The 19,625-nt window shown below is 35.1% G+C and overlaps 1 protein-coding gene across 1 annotated transcript in view; it reads left to right on the top strand.

Annotated features, from left to right (window-relative positions):
- PRDM5 (PR/SET domain 5) overlaps positions 1-19,625 on the top strand; it is a 213,540-nt gene that overhangs the window by 121,442 nt on the left and 72,473 nt on the right. The window contains exons 11-13 of the mRNA XM_080797672.1: positions 8,698-8,791; positions 13,110-13,270; positions 16,355-16,448. Of these exons, the coding sequence (XP_080653798.1) occupies positions 8,698-8,791; positions 13,110-13,270; positions 16,355-16,448 (349 nt within the window). The remainder of the gene's footprint in view (positions 1-8,697; positions 8,792-13,109; positions 13,271-16,354; positions 16,449-19,625) is intronic.

Genomic DNA, 19,625 nt, shown 5'->3' with positions numbered 1-19,625 from the left:
TAACCTGCCTAATCAAGTGTACATCCCTAACCCCCTTAAAACCTTAAAGCTGGAAATATTGAAAGAGAGGACGATGACATTTTTTGGATTATTTTATTTTATTTTTAAGATTTTATTTATTTATTTGATAGAGAGAGACACAGCAAGAGAGGGAAGACAAGCAGAGGGAGTGGGAGAAGAAGAAGCAGGTTCCCCGCTGAGCAGGGAGCCTGATACAGGGCTCCATCCCAGGACCCCAGGATCATGACCTGATCTGAAGGCAGCCAAAGGCAGATGCTTAATGACTGAGCCACCTAGGCACCCCTTTTTTGTTATTTTTTAAATATGATTAAAATTTTTTTTCCTTTTTTGGTAGTAGATATCTTAAGAAAATAAAATCTCAAAAACACACATGAACGCATGGGTACTTAGTTATGCAACTTAGGTCGTGATCCCTAACAGCACCTACCTTCCCTGGTCCCCCACAATTCTAGTTCACTCCCCTGTGTCTACTTTTTGGGGTTTTCTTAAATATATTAAATCTGTACACATTATGTCTACAAATTGATAATTATGACCACACTTAACTACTATATCTGAAGGCTGGTGGTCCTAATAATTAGAGGTTATTTTGTACAGAGTAAAATATAATTGTTATCCTCAGTATAATGCCTTTGACATATTTTCTCACTATTTATAATGGGTTGGAGTGTGAAGATTAGAAATAAGAAAGTGAGAGTTGTGTTTGGGTAGCAGAATTGGAAAGATAGTCTAGGAACAGGGAAAACCAACTATTGGAAAGAGATTCCACAGTGTTAGATAAGACGTGAATTTTTCAAGTGTAATGCATACCAGCCATCTCCTTCATGTCCTTAGTCAGATCTTCAGTAACTTCCACATGTCACACTGTTGTTTTTGTATAAGAGAACATTCTTCTGGATAGAGCTTGGAGAAAAGCACAAGGTTTTAGCTGCCCATCTGGGAGATAAGTATATTTAAATGTAAGTGATATTAGGACATAGATGTCATCTGGAACTTACTTCTTTGCCTTAACATGACTTGGAGAGTTTTTCAGGTAGGTCCATATAAAGCTACTCATTTTTTGTAACTATTACATTTATTTTGGGCAATACTTCAGTGAATATTCTTTTACATGAAACTTTATATGTATATCAAGAGCATTAGTGCAAATATATCTTAGTTATGAAATTTATGAATAGTAATAGCTTTCTTTAAAGTTTTTCTTTAATAGAATAGTAAGTTTTGCTCCTGCCCAACTGCCTTCTGAACAAGCTCTTTCACTTAGCAGTGATTCAAGTGCCCCTTTATCTGTACAGTCAACATTTGATTTTGTCAGGGTTTTTTTTTTAATCTGAGAATGGAAAAGTGATATTTCATTGCATTTAAGCAATGGTTAGTGAAGTTGTATTCTTTTTATAATTTTATGGTCCATTCACATTACTTTTTAGAAATGCTTATAGGTTTCTCTTCATCCACTTTTCTATTGGACCATTTGGCTGTTTTCTCATTGGTTTCTAGGAGCTCTATAGGTATTATGAATGTTAATCCTTTGCTATTTTTGTTTCTAATATTTGTCCCCATCTATCAACTTGCATCCTTTGAATAAAGAAGTTTTACGTTTTTATGTTTTGAAGTATGACATGGGTTATGAGTTTTATGGCTTTTGAGTATAGAAAGCTTCTGAGTTTTAGGTCTTACTCAGAAAACTTTCTTATTCCAACACTACACAGCATTTATCAAGGCCTTTAAAAGTTATATTAGTTTCCTCTTTATTACTGTTTTAATCCATGAAGAATTTGTTTTTAGGTATGGAATGAGATCCTGATTTATTTTATTTATTATTTTTGAAGATTTATTTATTTGAGAGAGAGAGCGAGCCAGCCTGGGGAGAGGCAGAGAGAGAGGAAGAGAGAGAATAAAGAATAAATCAAGCTCCTGCTCAGCGCAGAGCCTGATGTGGACCTTGATTTCACACCTCTGAGATCATGGCCTGAGCCGAAATCAAGAGTCAGCTGCCCAACCAACTGAGCCACCCAGGCACCCCTGAGATCCTGATTTATAACCCCTGCTCTCATATTATTCTCTAATGGATTTTTAAATGATATCAAAATTTTGGTGGCAGGTAATATAAATTTGGAAGCTAAGTTAAATGGAAAGCTATATATTTTTGAAAAATAGATACTCTTCTCATATAACAATTTGTACCACAAATCAAAACCACAATGAAATACCATTTCACACCTGTCAGAATGGCTAGTATCAAAAAGACAAGACACGTGTTGGTGAAGATGTGGAGAAAAGGGACCCTTTGGCACTGTTGATGGGAGTGTAAATTGATGCAACCACTATGGAAAACAGTATAGGAGCTCTCAAAAAATTAAAAATGGAAATACCATATGATCCAGTAATTTCACTACTATTTACTGAAAGATTACAAAAACACTAATTCAAAAAGATGTATGTGCCCCTGTTATTTACACTATCCAAGATATTGAAGCAACCCAAATGTCCATCGATAGATGAATGGATAAATTCGATGTGGTATATACACAGTGGAATATTATTCAGCCATAAAAAAGAACGCACTCTTGCCATTTGTGACAACATGAATAGACCTAGAGGGTATTATGCTAAGTGAAATAAGTCAGGCAGAGAAAGACAAATACCATATGATTTCACTTATATGTGGAATGTGAAAAACAAGACAAATGAACAAAAAATTTGTATTATACCAGCAAATGTCATAAATCTGAATCAATGAAAACTAAAAATGTACAAATGAGAACTGTATGTAATAATTAAAATATGCTGAAGTGCAGTATTTTCAGTAGAGAATAGACTTTGAATGTAATATCCCATCTTGGATGTTTTATATTTAAAGTTAGAAACTGACTCTAAACTGTGATTTTTTTTTAATTTAGTTTATATCTGTATTAGGGTGAAAAATAGATTAGTTTTCATGAGGGTTTCATTGAGAATATGTCCTCCGGTGATGTGACACTTAGATAATTGGATGGTGGCTTAAACACACAAACATCACATACACACACACACATTTTAGCATCTGTCTATTTATCTATCTTGTCTGGCCAAATATTTGAATCCTATTTTTTTAATAATTATTTTTATTAACATATAATGTATTATTTGCCCCAGGGGTACAGGTTTGTGAATTGTCAGGCTTACACACTTCACAGCACCCACCATATCACATACCCAGCAATTGCACTACTGGGTATTTACCCTAAAGATACAAATGTAGGGATCCGAAAGGGCATGTGCACCTGAATGTTTATAGCAGTGATGTCCACAATCTCTGGAAAGAGTCTAGATGTCCATCAACAGATGAATGGATAAAGAAAATGTGCAGGAGATATATACAATGGCATACTATGCAGCCATCAAAAGAAATGAAATCTTGCCATTTGCAGCAACGTAGATGGCATTAGAGGGTATTATGCTGAGTGAAATAAGTCAATGAGAGAAAGACCATTATTATATGATCTCCCTGATACGAAGAATTTGAGAGGCAGAGTTGGGGGCTGGGGGGTAGGGAAGGAAAAAATGAAACAAGATGGGATCAGAAGGGAGACAAAACATAAGAGACCCTTAATCTCACAAAACAAACTGAGGGTTGCTGGGGGGAGGGGTGTGTTGTGAGAATCCTATTTTTATCTTATTATTTGTTAGTTTTTATCCTATTTTTACTATTATTTTCCTATTACATTTAATGAAAACTTTATTACACAACAACTGGTATTAATTTTTAGAGTATAATTTTATATAAGATTAGAATCCTATAAAATCCAACAATCCATTGTTGTTTGTCTGTTTGTACTTTAGGTATCTGCGCTTGTTTATTTTTGGATGGCACATAAAGTTCATTGCAGAATTACCGATTTATTTAGCCATCTTGCATAGCAAACGAGTTACCCACTAGAGGAGCTGGTATAATTGCTGTGAGTTGTTCCATATGAGTTATAAAAATTAGAATGCCTACTTCTATTCACAAAGTTCTGCTTCACAATTCCTGTGGTGTGCCCGACAGCCGTATTTTCATGAATGAAGCTGCCGGTGTCTCATTATTACAATTGTTTATGAAGGGATATGGTTGCTGTTTCCATATATTCAAAGAGCTTCCTTGTGGGAGAGAGAGTAAACTTCTTCTGAATGACTCTGGGCTACCTGTAATAAATAGTGGCCATTGCAGAGGCAGAACTTTGAAATTAATGGTCAAGTCAGCTAGCCTGAAGGGTCATGCATTTGAAGCAGTATTTGTTAGAAACATCCTTGGTTAGAAATATGAGATGCCATGTTTTAGCAGTGTTGTAGGGGGGAGAACTCCCTGAGTGGTAGTCTGAATTGCTGTCCTCCAAGGAAGACTTCTGCAAGTCTGTGATTATTCCTTCTTTTAGCAAATTCCCTTTGCCCTGATCAGGGTATAAACTTGAGGCTTTAGTAGTTGGATCCATGGAGTTACGGCTTTGTACTAATGGAATTGTGGCTTTTCAAGCAGAGGAAAGGTTGGGCTTGTCCATGAAAGGCTATACTTCTGTAAGAGCACAACCTCCGTTTTATAATCTTAACTTATCTGTGTGAAATGAGCTACCTTTTCCTGCGCTGAGCTGCTTTCTTTGATATCTCTCTAGTTTCCATTCATTTTTGTGAGGACGAGGCCCTTTAAGGAAGCCATTTATAAAGCTGACAGTAAAAATTTAATCCACGGACCTTGTAAACAGCCAGATGACACACATTTTATGCAGCTTTAGGTTTATTATGTGACCCAGTGGGATCGTAATATGCTTATGATATGCAGACTTGAGACTTCAATAACAAAACTCTTTTTTTTTTTTTTAAAGAAAAAAGAATAGTTCTGACACATGTATCTCAGGAATATTTTATCCAAATGTATTTTATTTCTGTTATTTCCCCTGAATTTTAAGATAGTTTCTTGCTTTGTACATGACCCAAAGAAGAAATATCATTACCAATAATACTGTTACTACAGAGCAATATATATTGGTGATAGTCCAGGTTATAATTTTTAATTGTGAATGGGCCCAAAGAGAATTTTATTCTGTTCTCATGAAATTAATATTTGGTTTGTATGGCTAGAAACGTGCTAATTTGGTGATGATTGTATAAAAATTATGTTGAAAACCTGAAGCATTCTTGAGACATTTTATTAGGTGTTATAAATAGTGGAACATATTTTCTTATGTGTTTTCTACATCTGCAACAACAATCAGACTTGGTGCATAAAAAGATATATGTTTATGATATGATACATAATAAGATATACATACAGTTCATGGACAAGTTCATTTGTTATGTCATCAGTGACTTGGCATTTAAGTGGGGGGAGGATAATGTAATTAATAAGTCAGTGAAAAGTTCGGCACCCTTTAGTGATGAAAAATGGAAACATAAGCACCCTTTAAAAAGTTGAATTTTATTTGGTACTTGTAAAGTATATTATGCTGAGACTTTGACAGATCATGCCATCACAACTCTGTTGGTGGTATTGGAATCTTTGACAAAAATATTTATTCACCTGGCTGTGCACTAACGGCTTACTACATAAAATAGCTCTTGACTTCAGGCCATATCTAGATGTTGTGGCTTCGGTTTGGTTAACAGAGGTGTGAGCCTTCATGCTATCCCAAGTTATTTCATCATCAAGCTACTAAATCATAGCCACACGTCATATTGTCCTAGATTTGGAAAAAGGGAGAGAATTGGTTAGGGCGGAATATCATACTTTTGGAAGACTAAAGCAACCCTTTGTTCCAATATGAATGCTGTAAGACAAAAGCTTCTTTCTTTTTGTAATAATATTATCTACCCTTTGTAGAAAACTAAATATCAAAGAAAGGTATAAAGAAGAAAGCAAAGGCTCCATCAAATACCACTCTCTGCTTTACTATGAAAACCCTCCTCAGTGTTTCGTAGGACATCTTCCCACACCTCATTCTACATGTGTATATGTTTGCGGCTGTGGTATTCTACCTATAATGGTTTGCATCGTTCTTTTGACACTCAAAATATGTTCTAGTGGGTTTTCCATATCAAAATAAATATACAGTAGCCACTCAAATTTAGTTAACCAGGTTTATGTCTGTCAGTAGGCATTTAGGTGTTTTTTTAAAAGAGTTTTTGTTATGTAAATAATTACCAGATCCATGTCTGCGAAGGGAGATTCAAGTCTCTCCACAAAAACCTGTTAACTTTCATCATATATCTGGAAATCTACCACTTCTTTGTACGTTGGTAGCTACCACTCTGATGGAGGACTTGATTATCTCTTGTTTGGTTTCTTGCTGTTGCTTCTCTGGGTTCTCCGCTTTCCCATGTCCCCCTCTCTCCTGTTCTCAGCATACCCACCTTAGCATCCTATGAAATGGATATTACTCATTGTTGACAAAAGCATCCTATGAAATGTAATTGGCTCAAAACTCACTTGAGATTTTTTATCTCTTCCAGTAAAAAACAAAATTCCTGCAGTGCCCAACCAGATCCTACACGATTTGCTTCTCCTTCTCCTTCTTTTTCCATTTTTTTCCAGCCTCATCTCCCCACTTGTGTACTTCTTCCTCTCACTCCACCACACTGGCCTCCGTAGTGTTTCTTGCCCAGAGGCCTCAGAGGGAGACATGCCCTTGTTCCCTCACTTCCATCAGTTCTTCTCTTGAGTCACCTTCTCAGCTAGAATTTCCACTTAAATTGCTACCCCTTTCTTTGAAACTTTTGCTATCCCCTTTCCCTTCTTTATTTTTCTCTATAGCATGTACTTCATGTTTTATGGTTTGTTCATTGTCTTTTTCTCCTTGCCAGTGGGAGAGCTCCGTGATAGCTAGGACTTAGTCCTCTGTTTTTACTGCTATCTCCCCGTGTGTAAAACAGGACTGACATATAAGGGCATGAAGTGCATAGCATGGCCTGGGCACAAAATAAGTAATGAAGGATATTGCTACTTGGAGGAATCTTTTTGCTTTTTTTTTTTTTTTTGAGTTTTCATCTTTTCCTGTAAATGTGCCATAACTCTTTATATTATCAGCTTAAAATTTTTATTTCATATTGCAAATATTCTTTGCCACCAAACATTTTTGCCTTATGATTTTAAATTTAATGCCTTCTCTCATCTGCATATTTGAGCTTCTGCATGCTTAGAAAGCCTTTTCCTGCTCAAAATGTATTTAACAATTCACTCATATTTTCTTCTAGTATATTGAGGATTTGTTCTTCACATTTGAAAAAAAAAAGCTGAATCAAAATGGGATTTATTGAAAGGGGTGAATGAATAATAGATCCAGTTTAATTTTTTCCTAAATGCCAATACAGTTGCCTCAAAACCATTTACCAAACTGTCCACTGTTGTTCTACCAATTTGAAATGCCATGTTTTGCTATACTAAGTGTCCATATATTTTATGTAATGAAAGAAACTTACTCTTTGTTCTGTTTTTTCCCAGTTATCATGTTCATTTATGAGGCTAAATAACACACTTGAATACATGTAATTTTTCCCAAGTTTTAAATATTTGCTCCCCTCATCCTTTCTCTATATTTTTTACAACTGAAAACAGACATGGTAATCCCTTTTCACCCACATTATGTTAATAGGTAATATGTACATCTTGAATATTACAATGTACATTAAACTAAGAAAATTTTTAAATCTTTATGCTGTGAATAAAGTGCTTTATTTATTCCCTTTATTTTTATACCACATGTATCATAAAAACTAATGAATTATATGATGTGTTTTATTATCTTAAGAGAATATAGTTCAGTTTTTGGTTTTTAGCATTTATCTTGCCATCCATGGTAGAATAGGATTTTATATACTGACTTGCGCCAAACAGGTTAATACTGATGTGTGATAAAAAACAGGAGAAGTGAATAAGCATACTGTTTTGTTGTTTGCTTTGTTTTCATTTCTGGTTTTCTGTTGTTTATTGTTTCTCAGTGTATTTCTGTTTGTTCCATGTTTAAAGGTACTTGCTGCGTCTATGTTGTTTGATCTCTGGCAATTTACCAAAACTCTTTGAGTTACTGTAAAATGGGGACAGTAATAGTATACTGTCCATCAAGTTACTGTTAGAATTAGGTGAAAAAATTCATGTAAAGTGTTGAGTATAGCAGTACACAAAATAAATATTTAATGAATGTTACTTGGTTTAAGTATGAGCAAATGTTCTAGTTTAATTTAGGGGGTAAATGGTATCTAGGACTAAAAATTACTGGAACTTATTCAGTGCTGTTGAGGGGAGAAGGTGGAAACTGTCTCCTTTTACCATTTTCCTTTGATTATTTTGAAAGTGTTGTACTACCATAGTGAAAGCCTGTCCAGTAAGAATGAAGGTTTAGTCTTCAGAGAAATTATAAATCATTTTACTCTGCAGCATAAATCCTGAGAAGTCTGGGTATATTCAGATTAGCATTTTGAGATTAGAGGAACAATTTCCTTTATTATTTATCAAATATATAATTAATGTGAGAATTTAAAAATAGAGTTGTTTTTCTCCTGTGAACATAGTGTATTTGTGTTTACAGTTTTATGGTAAAAGAACGTCACCAGAAGAAACAAGATATTGTCTACCTTCCCCTTCCTCTCCCGCATCATGAATACAATTTCCAATTATTGTCATGACTAGATGATTCTAGACCCTCCTGACTCAGTTTCTTTCATCTGCAGACGCATTCTGAAGAGAGACCATTCCAATGTGAGGAATGTAAAGCTTTGTTCCGAACCCCATTTTCTTTGCAGAGACACCTGCTCATACATAACAGTAAGTCACAATACAAGCAGTTGAGGGCAAATTGAATTATCTCATACTTCGTTCTTATAACTCTTGAGAATGTTGGCATCACAAAAGTGGACCTGTATGTAGTTACATGATCTGCTTTTGAACGTAAAAAGGGCTGGTAATTCTGCCTTTCTCTTTTTCTTCCTTTATCCTTGCTTTATTTTCCCACATAAAGATAAATTGTTTTATGAGACATTTTATTTTATATCATTTCTTTCCACTATTTAAATTTTGTGTATAAAATCTTATCTTATGTTCAGTAAAGTATCTTTGAAATTTGTCTGAAATAGACATTTTTGCTCCCTTTCAAGTATAATGGTTAAAATATGCAGATGTCTGGAATGATTTTATTAGCTCACAGACTTTTCAAGTTGGAAAGGATCAGAGTGCACATCTAAATTAACCTGTTAATGCGAGGGGAGTAGAGAAAATGCAGACCCAAAGAAACATGGTGACATACGTAGGGTTCTAGCTCTGGAGACAGCATCCAGATTCCAACAGTCAGGTGCTTTCTTTTCTTACTACATGCTGCCTCTGACTTTTTAACTTCTTTTGGTAGGAACACTTCTTTTTCTTTTGGGAGAAGTTATACACATACATACCATGCAAAGAGCTATTTTTAGAATACAACACCTTATACCCACATTGCTGAAAGGACACTTTATATTATGTTATTTCAGAGAAAATGCTATTACTAAGCTGAGTTTTAAAGTGAGTTCTGTGTTCAGATATGGAAAGAACCAGACATTTGTTACATTACTGTATCTAAAAGTAAAAAAAAAAAATGGCATAAGGTAGGCGATATTTGTATTGTTTGCTTTTGAGTTGTTTAATCAGTGGAACATCTTCTGAAACAAAGTTACTACTGCTGATTAAATTTTTAATATTTCTGAGGAAAGTAAAACAATTAATCAATTATGACAACAGTATAGATAAGATAGTATCTTGGAAGAAATTTTGTCTGGTCAGGTAGAAGTGTCTACAATTCAAAATGCCAAAGATAGTAAAGTTTTTTTTTTTAATTTAATTTAATTTAATTTCTTCGTCAGTGTTCCAAAATTCATTGTTTATGCACCACACCCAGTGCTCCATGTAATCCGTGCCCTCTTAATACCCACCACCAGGCTCACCCAACCCCCCACCCCCTCCCCTCCAAAACCCTCAGTTTGTTTCTCAGGGTCCACAGTCTTTCATGGTTTGTCTCCCCAACCCTGATTTCTCCCAGTGTCCTTTGTGTTATTCCTTATGCTTCACAAGTAAGTGAAACCATATGATAATTGGCTTTCTCTGCTTGACTTATTTCGCTCAGCGTAGTAAAGTTTTTGAAAATACTAAGTGGCAATGATCATGATGAAATGCCTCTTTTCCTACAGAAAAGATAGTGTTAAGGTCCGTGCCACTCTACATTTGAGAATTGGTCAACACAACTTTCTCTTTCTTTATTAAGGACAGCCATGCATTTAAGAAATAAAATTTAGGGTGCCTGGGTGGCTCAGTTGATTAAGCTGCTGCTTTTGGCCCAGGTCATGATCCCAGGGTCCTGGGATCAAGTCCTGCATTGGGGTTCCTTGCTCAGCAGGGAGCCTGCTTCACCCTCTCTTCCCACTCGTGCTCTCCCTTGCTTCTCTGTTTCTCTCTCTCAAAAAAATAAATAAATCTTAAAAAAAAAAAAAGAAAGAAAATTTGCCCTGTAACAGCAGGAATTTCCATCCCATCACGCTCTCATTTGATTAAGAAAAAAAATCATTATGGGATGAATGGATTTTTGAATAGGAATTGGGGTGAGGGAACCTCATTCTTACTATTAAGACTTCTGTGGCCAAATTTGGCCTGTATGCTCAGGAAGTTTTTCTTTGGATAGATGAAAATTACTTACTTTCAATAACAACAAGGAATTTTTATTATAAGGAACCTACTAATTTTGATTTCTGCTGATTGGTTCCCATACACTTGAGAGAGGATTGAAACAGCGGTGTGGACTGTGTTTGCACATTCTGTATTTATTATAATGTTGGTCAGCACATTAATCACAGGCTTTATGAAGCTGCACCAAGACATTTGGTTGGGAAATCAGCTTTGTAGTTGACTGAGCAAGTGGGTTATTGAAGGTAAAATTAAACATCAGATAAGGCAAGTGAGCTAAAAGGATGGGAAAAACCAGAAGGAGACAGAATAAGACAAAATACTAAATGTTATCTTACACAATATGAAAATGAAAACCTATTTAACTTCAAAACATGCAGGCTGTTTTAGAAACTTATATCAGCATTCTGGCTCAAAATATGAAGAATAACGTCGTAATTATTTTGGAAATTATTGCTATTTTCTAACATATGGAAAACTGAAAGGCAGGTTACTAGCTTGCTTCTTGGTTTTAAGATAGGAAAAATCCTATCTTTAATCCTATGTTTATTTCTTTAAGGCAAAGAAATCTGATAACATCAGATAAAATCTCTTCAGAGTTAAAAAAAAAATTCTGATAAGCTTAAAACAAAGAAATCTGGAATTAAAATTTGAAAGAAGAAAGGTAAGGACTCCCTTGGTATAGCTTGATGAGGTTTTTGTATAGGAATCAATATTTTGATTCATGTGATAGTATAATGGAAATGCTTTAATAGGAGAAATCTTGGAGAATTACTGTTTTTTTTTAATTTATTTACTTAATTGTAAACATTTACTCATTTATTTTGAGAGGAGGACAGGGAGAGGCAGAACGAGAAGGAGAGGGAGGGAATCCTAAGTAGACACCCCACTGAGCACAGAGCTCTAAGACACAGGACTGGACCTGGTGACCCTGAGATCAGGACCTGAGCTGAAACCAAGAGTCTGAAGCTTAACCTACTTGGCTATACAGGCGACCTTTGTTTTTGTTTTTTAATTGTTCCTGAGTTGCTTTGCTTTATTTATAATCTTATGTCATTGATCATTTCTTTGACTATTACTGATTATATATTTTATACAAATGAGGTATTTAAATCTAAAATGATATATAAAGACAAACTCGATTATAGTGACAGTACCCAACAACAAAAATGCACAAAGGCAACATATAAACATACCTCTGAGAATCTACACAATTCTTGCATGGTTTGGATGTAGCTTCGTTCCAAGCATCAAATTTCATCAGGGCTCTCGAAGATTTTAAGTTTAAGAGCCATAATTCTGTTTGAAAAGCATCGTTTGTCTTTTTCTTTTTTTCTTTTTCACCTCTTTTTGTCCTTCCTTCCTTAAATTTGGTATGAAGAAATAGTAGGATCTTCACATTTCTAAGTCTGTGCTAGTTATAATGGAGGGAAGTAGGAAGAGTTTGGTTGAAATTGAGGTAATCTATTGCAATGTAGAAAGTTATCTTGTCTCATAGTGAATATAATATGTGAATCTGTACTAATATAATTGTTTTTTAAAAGGGGAAGATATATTCAAATACTAGTCTGTCTTACTTGCATAATCAGGTACTTCCCATGCATATGCAAGTTTAAAAAATACCATACCATACATCCCGAAACAGAGTTTGTGGAGTTGCTTTTCCTGTGGGCCTAGGCTGTAAAATGAGAACAAGGTGAAAATCCTCACAGGTACCCAGGGGCTCTAGGGTAGAAAAGGATAGTTGCCCCAATCCAGCTGCCTTTCTGAGAGGCAACCCGCCAACCTGTCTGATGAGAGCCTGGGAGGTAATTAAATTAATTAGCAGACCAAGGACCATGTTAGGGAGCCTCGAGTCCAAATTCCTGAGATAGTGCTGAGGAAGAAAGGGGTGTCGTAGTCCTCTCCTGTCTTAACAGGGGTCTGGCTCTGACCCATTTCTGTGTGCCTGCAGGGGCTTCCCTCCCCATCTCGCTACCCATGACCCTATTCTACCCTGTCCCTTAAAGGCCGTAAGGGCTGTGGTGGGAGTGAGGGGAGTTTAGGAGGGGCCCCAAAGGCCACTTACTCTGCTTGACAGAAGCCTTTTGTCACCATGAGAATCTGCCTCAACCCTGAGCCCCTGCCCGAGAAAGACCCACTTCTAAAGAAAGTTCATGGCTCCTTTAGAAAGTTAGCTAATTGAGTCTCCACCTTTTCCAGTTAAAGAGTCTGAGAATGTAAGAGGGTTCAAGCACTTCCCGCTGGTCACACAATGAATGAGCAAATGCGGAATTGAAAGATGTGAAAAATTACCTTTTCTGACTATGATAAATTGTTAGTAATAAGGCTAACTTTTTAGAGAAAAGAACGCTATATCTGGTACCCATGAGAGGGAGATAACGTCATTCGGCTCTTGCATCTGATCTTTCTCTTATTTAATGTTTTCATTTCTAAGGTGAGAGGACTTTCAAGTGCCATCACTGTGATGCTACCTTTAAAAGGAAGGATACCTTAAATGTTCACGTCCAGGTGGTCCATGAAAGACACAAGAAATACAGATGCGAGCTCTGTAATAAGGCGTTTGTTACACCTTCAGTGCTTAGAAGTCATAAGAAAGTAAGTAGAAGCCTTCTGTGAGTTTGAATGAATTATGTACTTCAACAGTATGGGCATGCATGCTAATTATAATGTGATAATCAATTTTATATTAATTAATCAACATATTTCTTCCAAATGACAAGGGATGCATGGTTTATATGAGCTCTTCAGAAAATGTCTGTTCTCTTTACTTTTTCAGAAGAGCTTTATAATTCGGATGAAGGTGAACCTAGATTGAAGTGTGAATTCTTCACCACAGCACTGAGCTATGGTGATAGATGGGTTGTACAAAGTATTTGATGAGTGAAAGTTTGTCAGTTTTTGTACGTTTTTGAATTAATGTAGGTTTTTACATAAAAATGATCAGTGCCTTAATTTTATTTTTCAGAGCTAATTCAGGTGTTTATTGACAAGTTATTAGATTGAGCTCTTTTCTAGGATTGGAACTATTCTTCATCTTGCATCTCTAGGCCTAGGGAAGTTCTGGTACAGAAGAGGGACTTGATAAGTATTTGCTTAACTCAAATAAAATGAGGTTCTTACAGTGATTTGGAGATTATCTTTTTCACATTATGCTAATTACTTTAAACAAATCAAGAGGTTATTTTTATTTGGTTTGTAAGTACATTTTAGGGGTATTTTCAAAAATAGCAATATTCATAGTATAACAAACACCGTTATAGATTTTAATGTTGACTTTAGAAATGACTATGAAGTGTAATAGATGCGGCTACTTAGTGTGCACTGCTAAGTGAGTGTGAGGAAGTGACTCGTATTTCAGTGTGAATTTTATTTTGGTACCTGTCCTTAGTGTGGCTGTATCAAAGGACTGAATTGTCCATTACCTGTTTCTTTAATGTTCAGTAATAATATTGTCTCCTTTCAAATTTCTGGAGAGGATAGTCTTTCACCTTTCTTTGCTTGAATTATTTTTTTGTATGAATTTGATAAATTTGTGTTATGTTTAATCAACCTGGGAAAAAATAGTGAGTTTTCAAGAGAGATAATAGTTGTTTGTCCACAATCACAGATTGTCGTGGCGGAGCATTGTTTGTGTTTGTCTCATACATTTACCAATATTGTCATAGTGATCATGCTTTCTTATCTATATTTAAGATATTTTAATGTTATACCTTAAATGTCTTTTAAAACGAGTTAACCAAATTCCATACCTAATAATAAGTTATATTTTTGAATTAAACCAAAGAAGCATTTTAATTCTTTTCACTATTGTTGACTGAATATTGTTTGGTTTGAAACTTGTACCACTGACAAGTCAGGTCATGTAAGTGAGCCATGAAATACTTATGTAGCAGCAAAAGAAATTCTGTGGAATTTATAAAGATACAATAAATAAATTGGTAGTTGCCTCTTTGGAATAATCCAATGTTTTAATAATAGATATACACAATTTCTAAGCAAATATACACTAGTCAAGAAAGAATTGATGTATTTTGCCCCTTCTGTCAGGGAATGAGAAGAATATAGGTCTGCTCTATGTTAAAATGCTATACCATTTCCTTTAAAATGAGCCATAATGGGGACCATGGGAGTAACGGCTGTTACTATAAAGAATGTATAACTGTTTTGTATAAGAACTTAGAGTGAAAATGGAAAGTTAAGTGCCTGCCAAATGCAGAATCAAGGAGATGTCTGTTGTAGCCGGTGTCATTGGCTAGTGTGGCAGTTGGTTAGATTATATTTCTGAAATTTGAATATAATGTAAATCATTTTCAATGGAAAAATATTTAAAAGGACACTGATGTTGACTAAGGTATTTAGTTTATAACTGTTTTAAAAACCACAAATACAATAGTGTCTATCCAAATGCAGATTATAATTCAAATGTGGAAATTTTCAAATTAAATACCAATAAGGCTATAAAACTAATTATATTAAAGTTAGCAATTAATATGGAGAATGTTTTGCTACACTGGTGGTTTTCTGAGATGAGACTGCCCTACTCCTTTCACTCTATCCCTGCCAGTGTGTCCCTTCTGGGAACATATTTAAAAAAAAGAAAAACAAAAAAGCTTTCCCATTCTTTTTACATTAGCCCATGGCAGTGCCAGTAATTTGCACAAACCTAATGCAAACACAGGCCCTAGAAACTCTGTGTTGTGGTGGTAACCCAGATGATCTGCTGTATGCTTTCGTTAATGTGTAGGTCATCATTGAAATTAAAAAAAAAAATTTAAAAAGTGTCACTGACACTGTGCAGATATCTGAAGTAATTTCCCTCTTCTCCCTTCTTTTCCCCTTCTCCTAAGTTTGAAAAACAATGGGACTTGAAAAGTAGCTCTGACCTCTCATTTATTGGAATGACCTATTTTGGATGCTGGTAGAATAAGGTCTCCTGATGAGATTGCGAGACAAGTTTAAAAAGCTCCATCTGTCTCCTTTCTTTGGAAGAGCTTGCTCTTTTCTTTAAACTCTCTAACATTCTGTCAAAATTCACTTTTGATGATACATATTCACCTTTCCTTGTGTGGTTGTTTTATGCTGAGATTAAAGGTATGTTGAGGGCAAGGATGTTCTTTCAAACTGACTGCTCAATTAACACCTGCTGATTTTCAAGATCAAGTCAGATTTATATTTCTTTCTGCTTTGCCGTAAAATCAATCCAGTCAGGCAAGCGTAATGCAAATAACAGATTACTTTATTGAGATTAATTCTGTCCTCAAGAGTTAAATACACACAAAGAATGTGAAAAATGCTTCTAAGGAAGTGTTTCTTGGCAGCAGTCAAGGGCAGCTGTAACCCCATTTTGATTATGTGGTTTTGCCAGCATATACTGGTTTTGTATAACTTAATCGTTTTTACTTGGGGGCTCCATAAAGGCTTAAAAAGTAAACTGCAGAATTATTTTCAAATTAGCACTAATGCATGATTCTAAGGTTTTGGGTTTTTTCTTTTTCTTTTTTTTTTTTTGAACCAGTGGGAATACTCATGATAAATTGTTTAAAATCTCATTGTGATACTAAATCATTTTAATGAAACATAATCCTGGAAAAAAAGGATTTACCATTGTCAGAGGCACTTAATCATTTTTACCTAATTCTTTATATTTATCCTCGACCCTTTTTATTCCTTTCTGTTTAGACACATACAGGAGAAAAGGAGAAAGTCTGCCCATATTGTGGCCAGAAATTTGCCAGCAGTGGTACACTGAGAGTTCATATCCGTAGCCACACAGGTATGTAGATTGTAATTGGTGATAAAAACGACTTAAATCAAATTCTTTTAAAACCAGAAATATAGTCTTAGCTGTTTTCTCTTCCTTCAGATTTTATAGAATCCAGTTCCTTACTGGAGAAAAATTTTTAATAAGTTTACTTTCCCAATTAAGTTAAATATCTGAAATGGAAATAATTTGGCTAATGTTTGGTTGTGATATAATTATGATTTACTGTATATTCTGTTCTAATAGAGGAATAGGGAATAGCAGTTTGACTTTTTATAGAAGGCTAAGGGCCTCCTCTCAAAATTCCTTCCTATAACTGACATCAAATGTGGCTTTTTTAAATTTAGAAAGTTCTTGGAATATTGCCTGGACGCTGTAGGATTTTATTGGATATGAGGGTGATGCAACCGTAATGTCCGGTATGCCATGGATTACTTCCTAAAGGGATCGTCCCTTGATTTCTTCTGACTTTTTGTGCAATTTCTCCCATGAAGGAGGGCTGTGCCCTAGTGAAGCCTGAATAAACAACTAAATATTCTTTTTTAAAATTTTAACTCAAGTATAGTTGACATAGAATATTTGTTTCAGGTATACAACATAGTGATCTAATGGTTATATGCATTATAAAAAGCTCACCATGGTAACTCTAGGATAAGTCTAACATACCATCTGTCACCATACAAAGTTATTACAGTATTATTGACTATATTCTCACTGCTGCACTTTTTATTCCCATGACTTATTTTGTGACTAAAGTTTGTTCCCTTATCTTCTTCACGTATTTCACCCATCCCCCACTGCCTTCCCCTCTGGCAATCACTAGTTAGTTCTCTATGAGTCTGTTTCTCTTTTTGTTGTTGGTGGTGGTATTTGTTTTTTTGTTTCTTTGTTTTTTAGATTCCACATATAAGTGAAATTGTAGGGTATTTGTCTTTCAGTTATTTAGCATAATATCCTCTAGGTCCATCCATACTCTTATAAATGGCAAGATATTGTTCCTTTTTATGGTTAGGTCATATTCCATCGTGTATATATACCACATTTCTCATCCATTTATCTGTCAATAGATATTTACATTGTGTTGCCTCCATATCTTGGCCCTTGTAAATAATGCTGCAGTAAACATAGAGGTGCATACATCTTTTTGAATTAGTGTTTTCGTTTTCTTTGGGTAAATACCCAGAAGTGCTATTACTGGATCATATGGTACTTCCATTTTAAGTTTTTTTGAGGACCCTCCAAACTGTTTTCCAGAGTGGCTGTATCAATTTACATTCCTACCAATAAGTTATATGAGGGTTCCCCGTTCTCTACAGTCTCACCACCACTTGTTATTTATAGTCTTTTTTTTTTTTTAAAGATTTTATTTATTTATTTGACAGAGAGAGATCACAAGTAGGCAGAAAGGCAGGCAGAGAGAGAGGGGAGGAACAGGCTCCCTGCTGAGCAGAGAGCCCGACGCGGGACTTGATCCCAGGACCCCGAGATCATAACCCGAGCCGAAGGCAGAGGCTTAACCCACTGAGCCACCCAGGCGCCCTATTTCTAATCTTTTTGATACTAGCTATTCTGACAGATGTGAGATATATCATTGTGGTTTCGATTTGGGTTTCCCTGATGATGAGTGATGTTGAGCATCTTTTCATGTCTGTTGGCCATCTGGATGTCTTCTTTGGAAAAATGCCTGTTCATGTCTTCTGCACATTTTTTCATTGGATTATTTGTTGTTTTGGTCTTGAGTTGTATGAGTTCTTAGCATATTTTGGATACTAATCCCGAATTGGATATGTCATTAGCAAATATATTTAAACAATTAAATATTCTTGACAGAACCTTGTCTGGATTTTGTCTATCATGTAGAGAAATACTTGAAAAAACTTGAAAAAATACTCTAAATATTGATAGCCAGATTATTTTATCTGAATCTTAATGGTTTTCAGTAGCTGGACTGTATATGATAAAATGTAACTGGATTACATTGCTCCCTATTCAAGAGGGAGAGTATTTGACTTTATCACTGTACTCCCAGTATCTCAGGCAGTAGATGTCTAGCATAGTAACTATTTTGTGGGTGAGGAAATGTTAGCTTACTTAGGCCAAAGAATCAATAGTACAGTTATTACACATAGGCAAAGGAAAGGACAGCAGTGGAACATGATTTCTTATTCTGGAAATTTTTTGGCTAAAGCTAAAAGACATAATGTCAAAGTAGTATTTGTAATCTTAGCATGGCCTCTTAAATACTTTTAAATGACACCTATAACCAAGAACATATCAAACATTATACATGATGGATGTAGAATAATAGGATATCCTAATGAGAGAAAGGAGGTCTTCTTGCTTAGAGGTATCCAGGGAAAGTGAAGTTTTGGGGACCAAAACAGAAGCAGAGAACAACAAAAAGAAAAGAGAGAAGCAAAAGGAAAAGAGCAGTAGAGAGCCATGTTGAGGGCCGGTGGACTTAAAATTATGCCAGAGGCTTAGCACCATGTCCTGATTGTAGAAACAAGTGATTGATATAATTTCGTATATTATTGTTTTCTCCTTTTCTTAGGTTTTTCCTTCTTACAGGATATCATTCTGAGAATATTATGTTCAATATCTTTCCTTTTCCTTTCAAAGTTTATCAAGATCCTAAATCATTAAATATATTGAAACTTTAATAATTTATAAGCATAATCTTGATTGACTGTTGATAAGAAGCTAATTTACTATCATGTTGTCTGGCATAAATAATCACAGGATTTTAAAAAAATGTATTACCCTGAAAAATGCATTTTTGTTGGAAAAAATGCATTTAGGTGGCTGTGTTCCTGATTAACCAGACCTTTTTGTTTAATAAATGTTGAAAGAAGGACTTGGTTGGAAAAATTATTTTTAGTGGTGTTTTAAATTCTGAACTATGTGTTTCTCACCAACTTCTTTCTTAAAATTAAATGTTGTCACATCAAAAGTTGTCCTTGGCTTTTTATCTTCCTTATTAGGCATAAACCCATAGTATGCTTGATTTCTAAGTCCATAAGGAGATCATAGGCAGTAAAATTTGTTTAAAAAAAAGAACAGTCTCCTGTTCCTTGAAGAGCTGTGGATAATAGTGGAAAAAAAATGGAAATAGAGCTTGCAAATTCAACATTGAGAAGTCTGGTTAAATAAATTATGGTATATCTGTAAATTAGAATATACTGTAAG

Source organism: Martes martes (assembly GCF_963455335.1).
Source record: "Martes martes genome assembly, chromosome: 2".
Taxonomy (NCBI): domain Eukaryota; kingdom Metazoa; phylum Chordata; class Mammalia; order Carnivora; family Mustelidae; genus Martes; species Martes martes.
The sequence above is the reverse complement of the archived record's forward strand: the minus strand, read 5'-3'. Positions and strand labels throughout refer to the sequence as shown.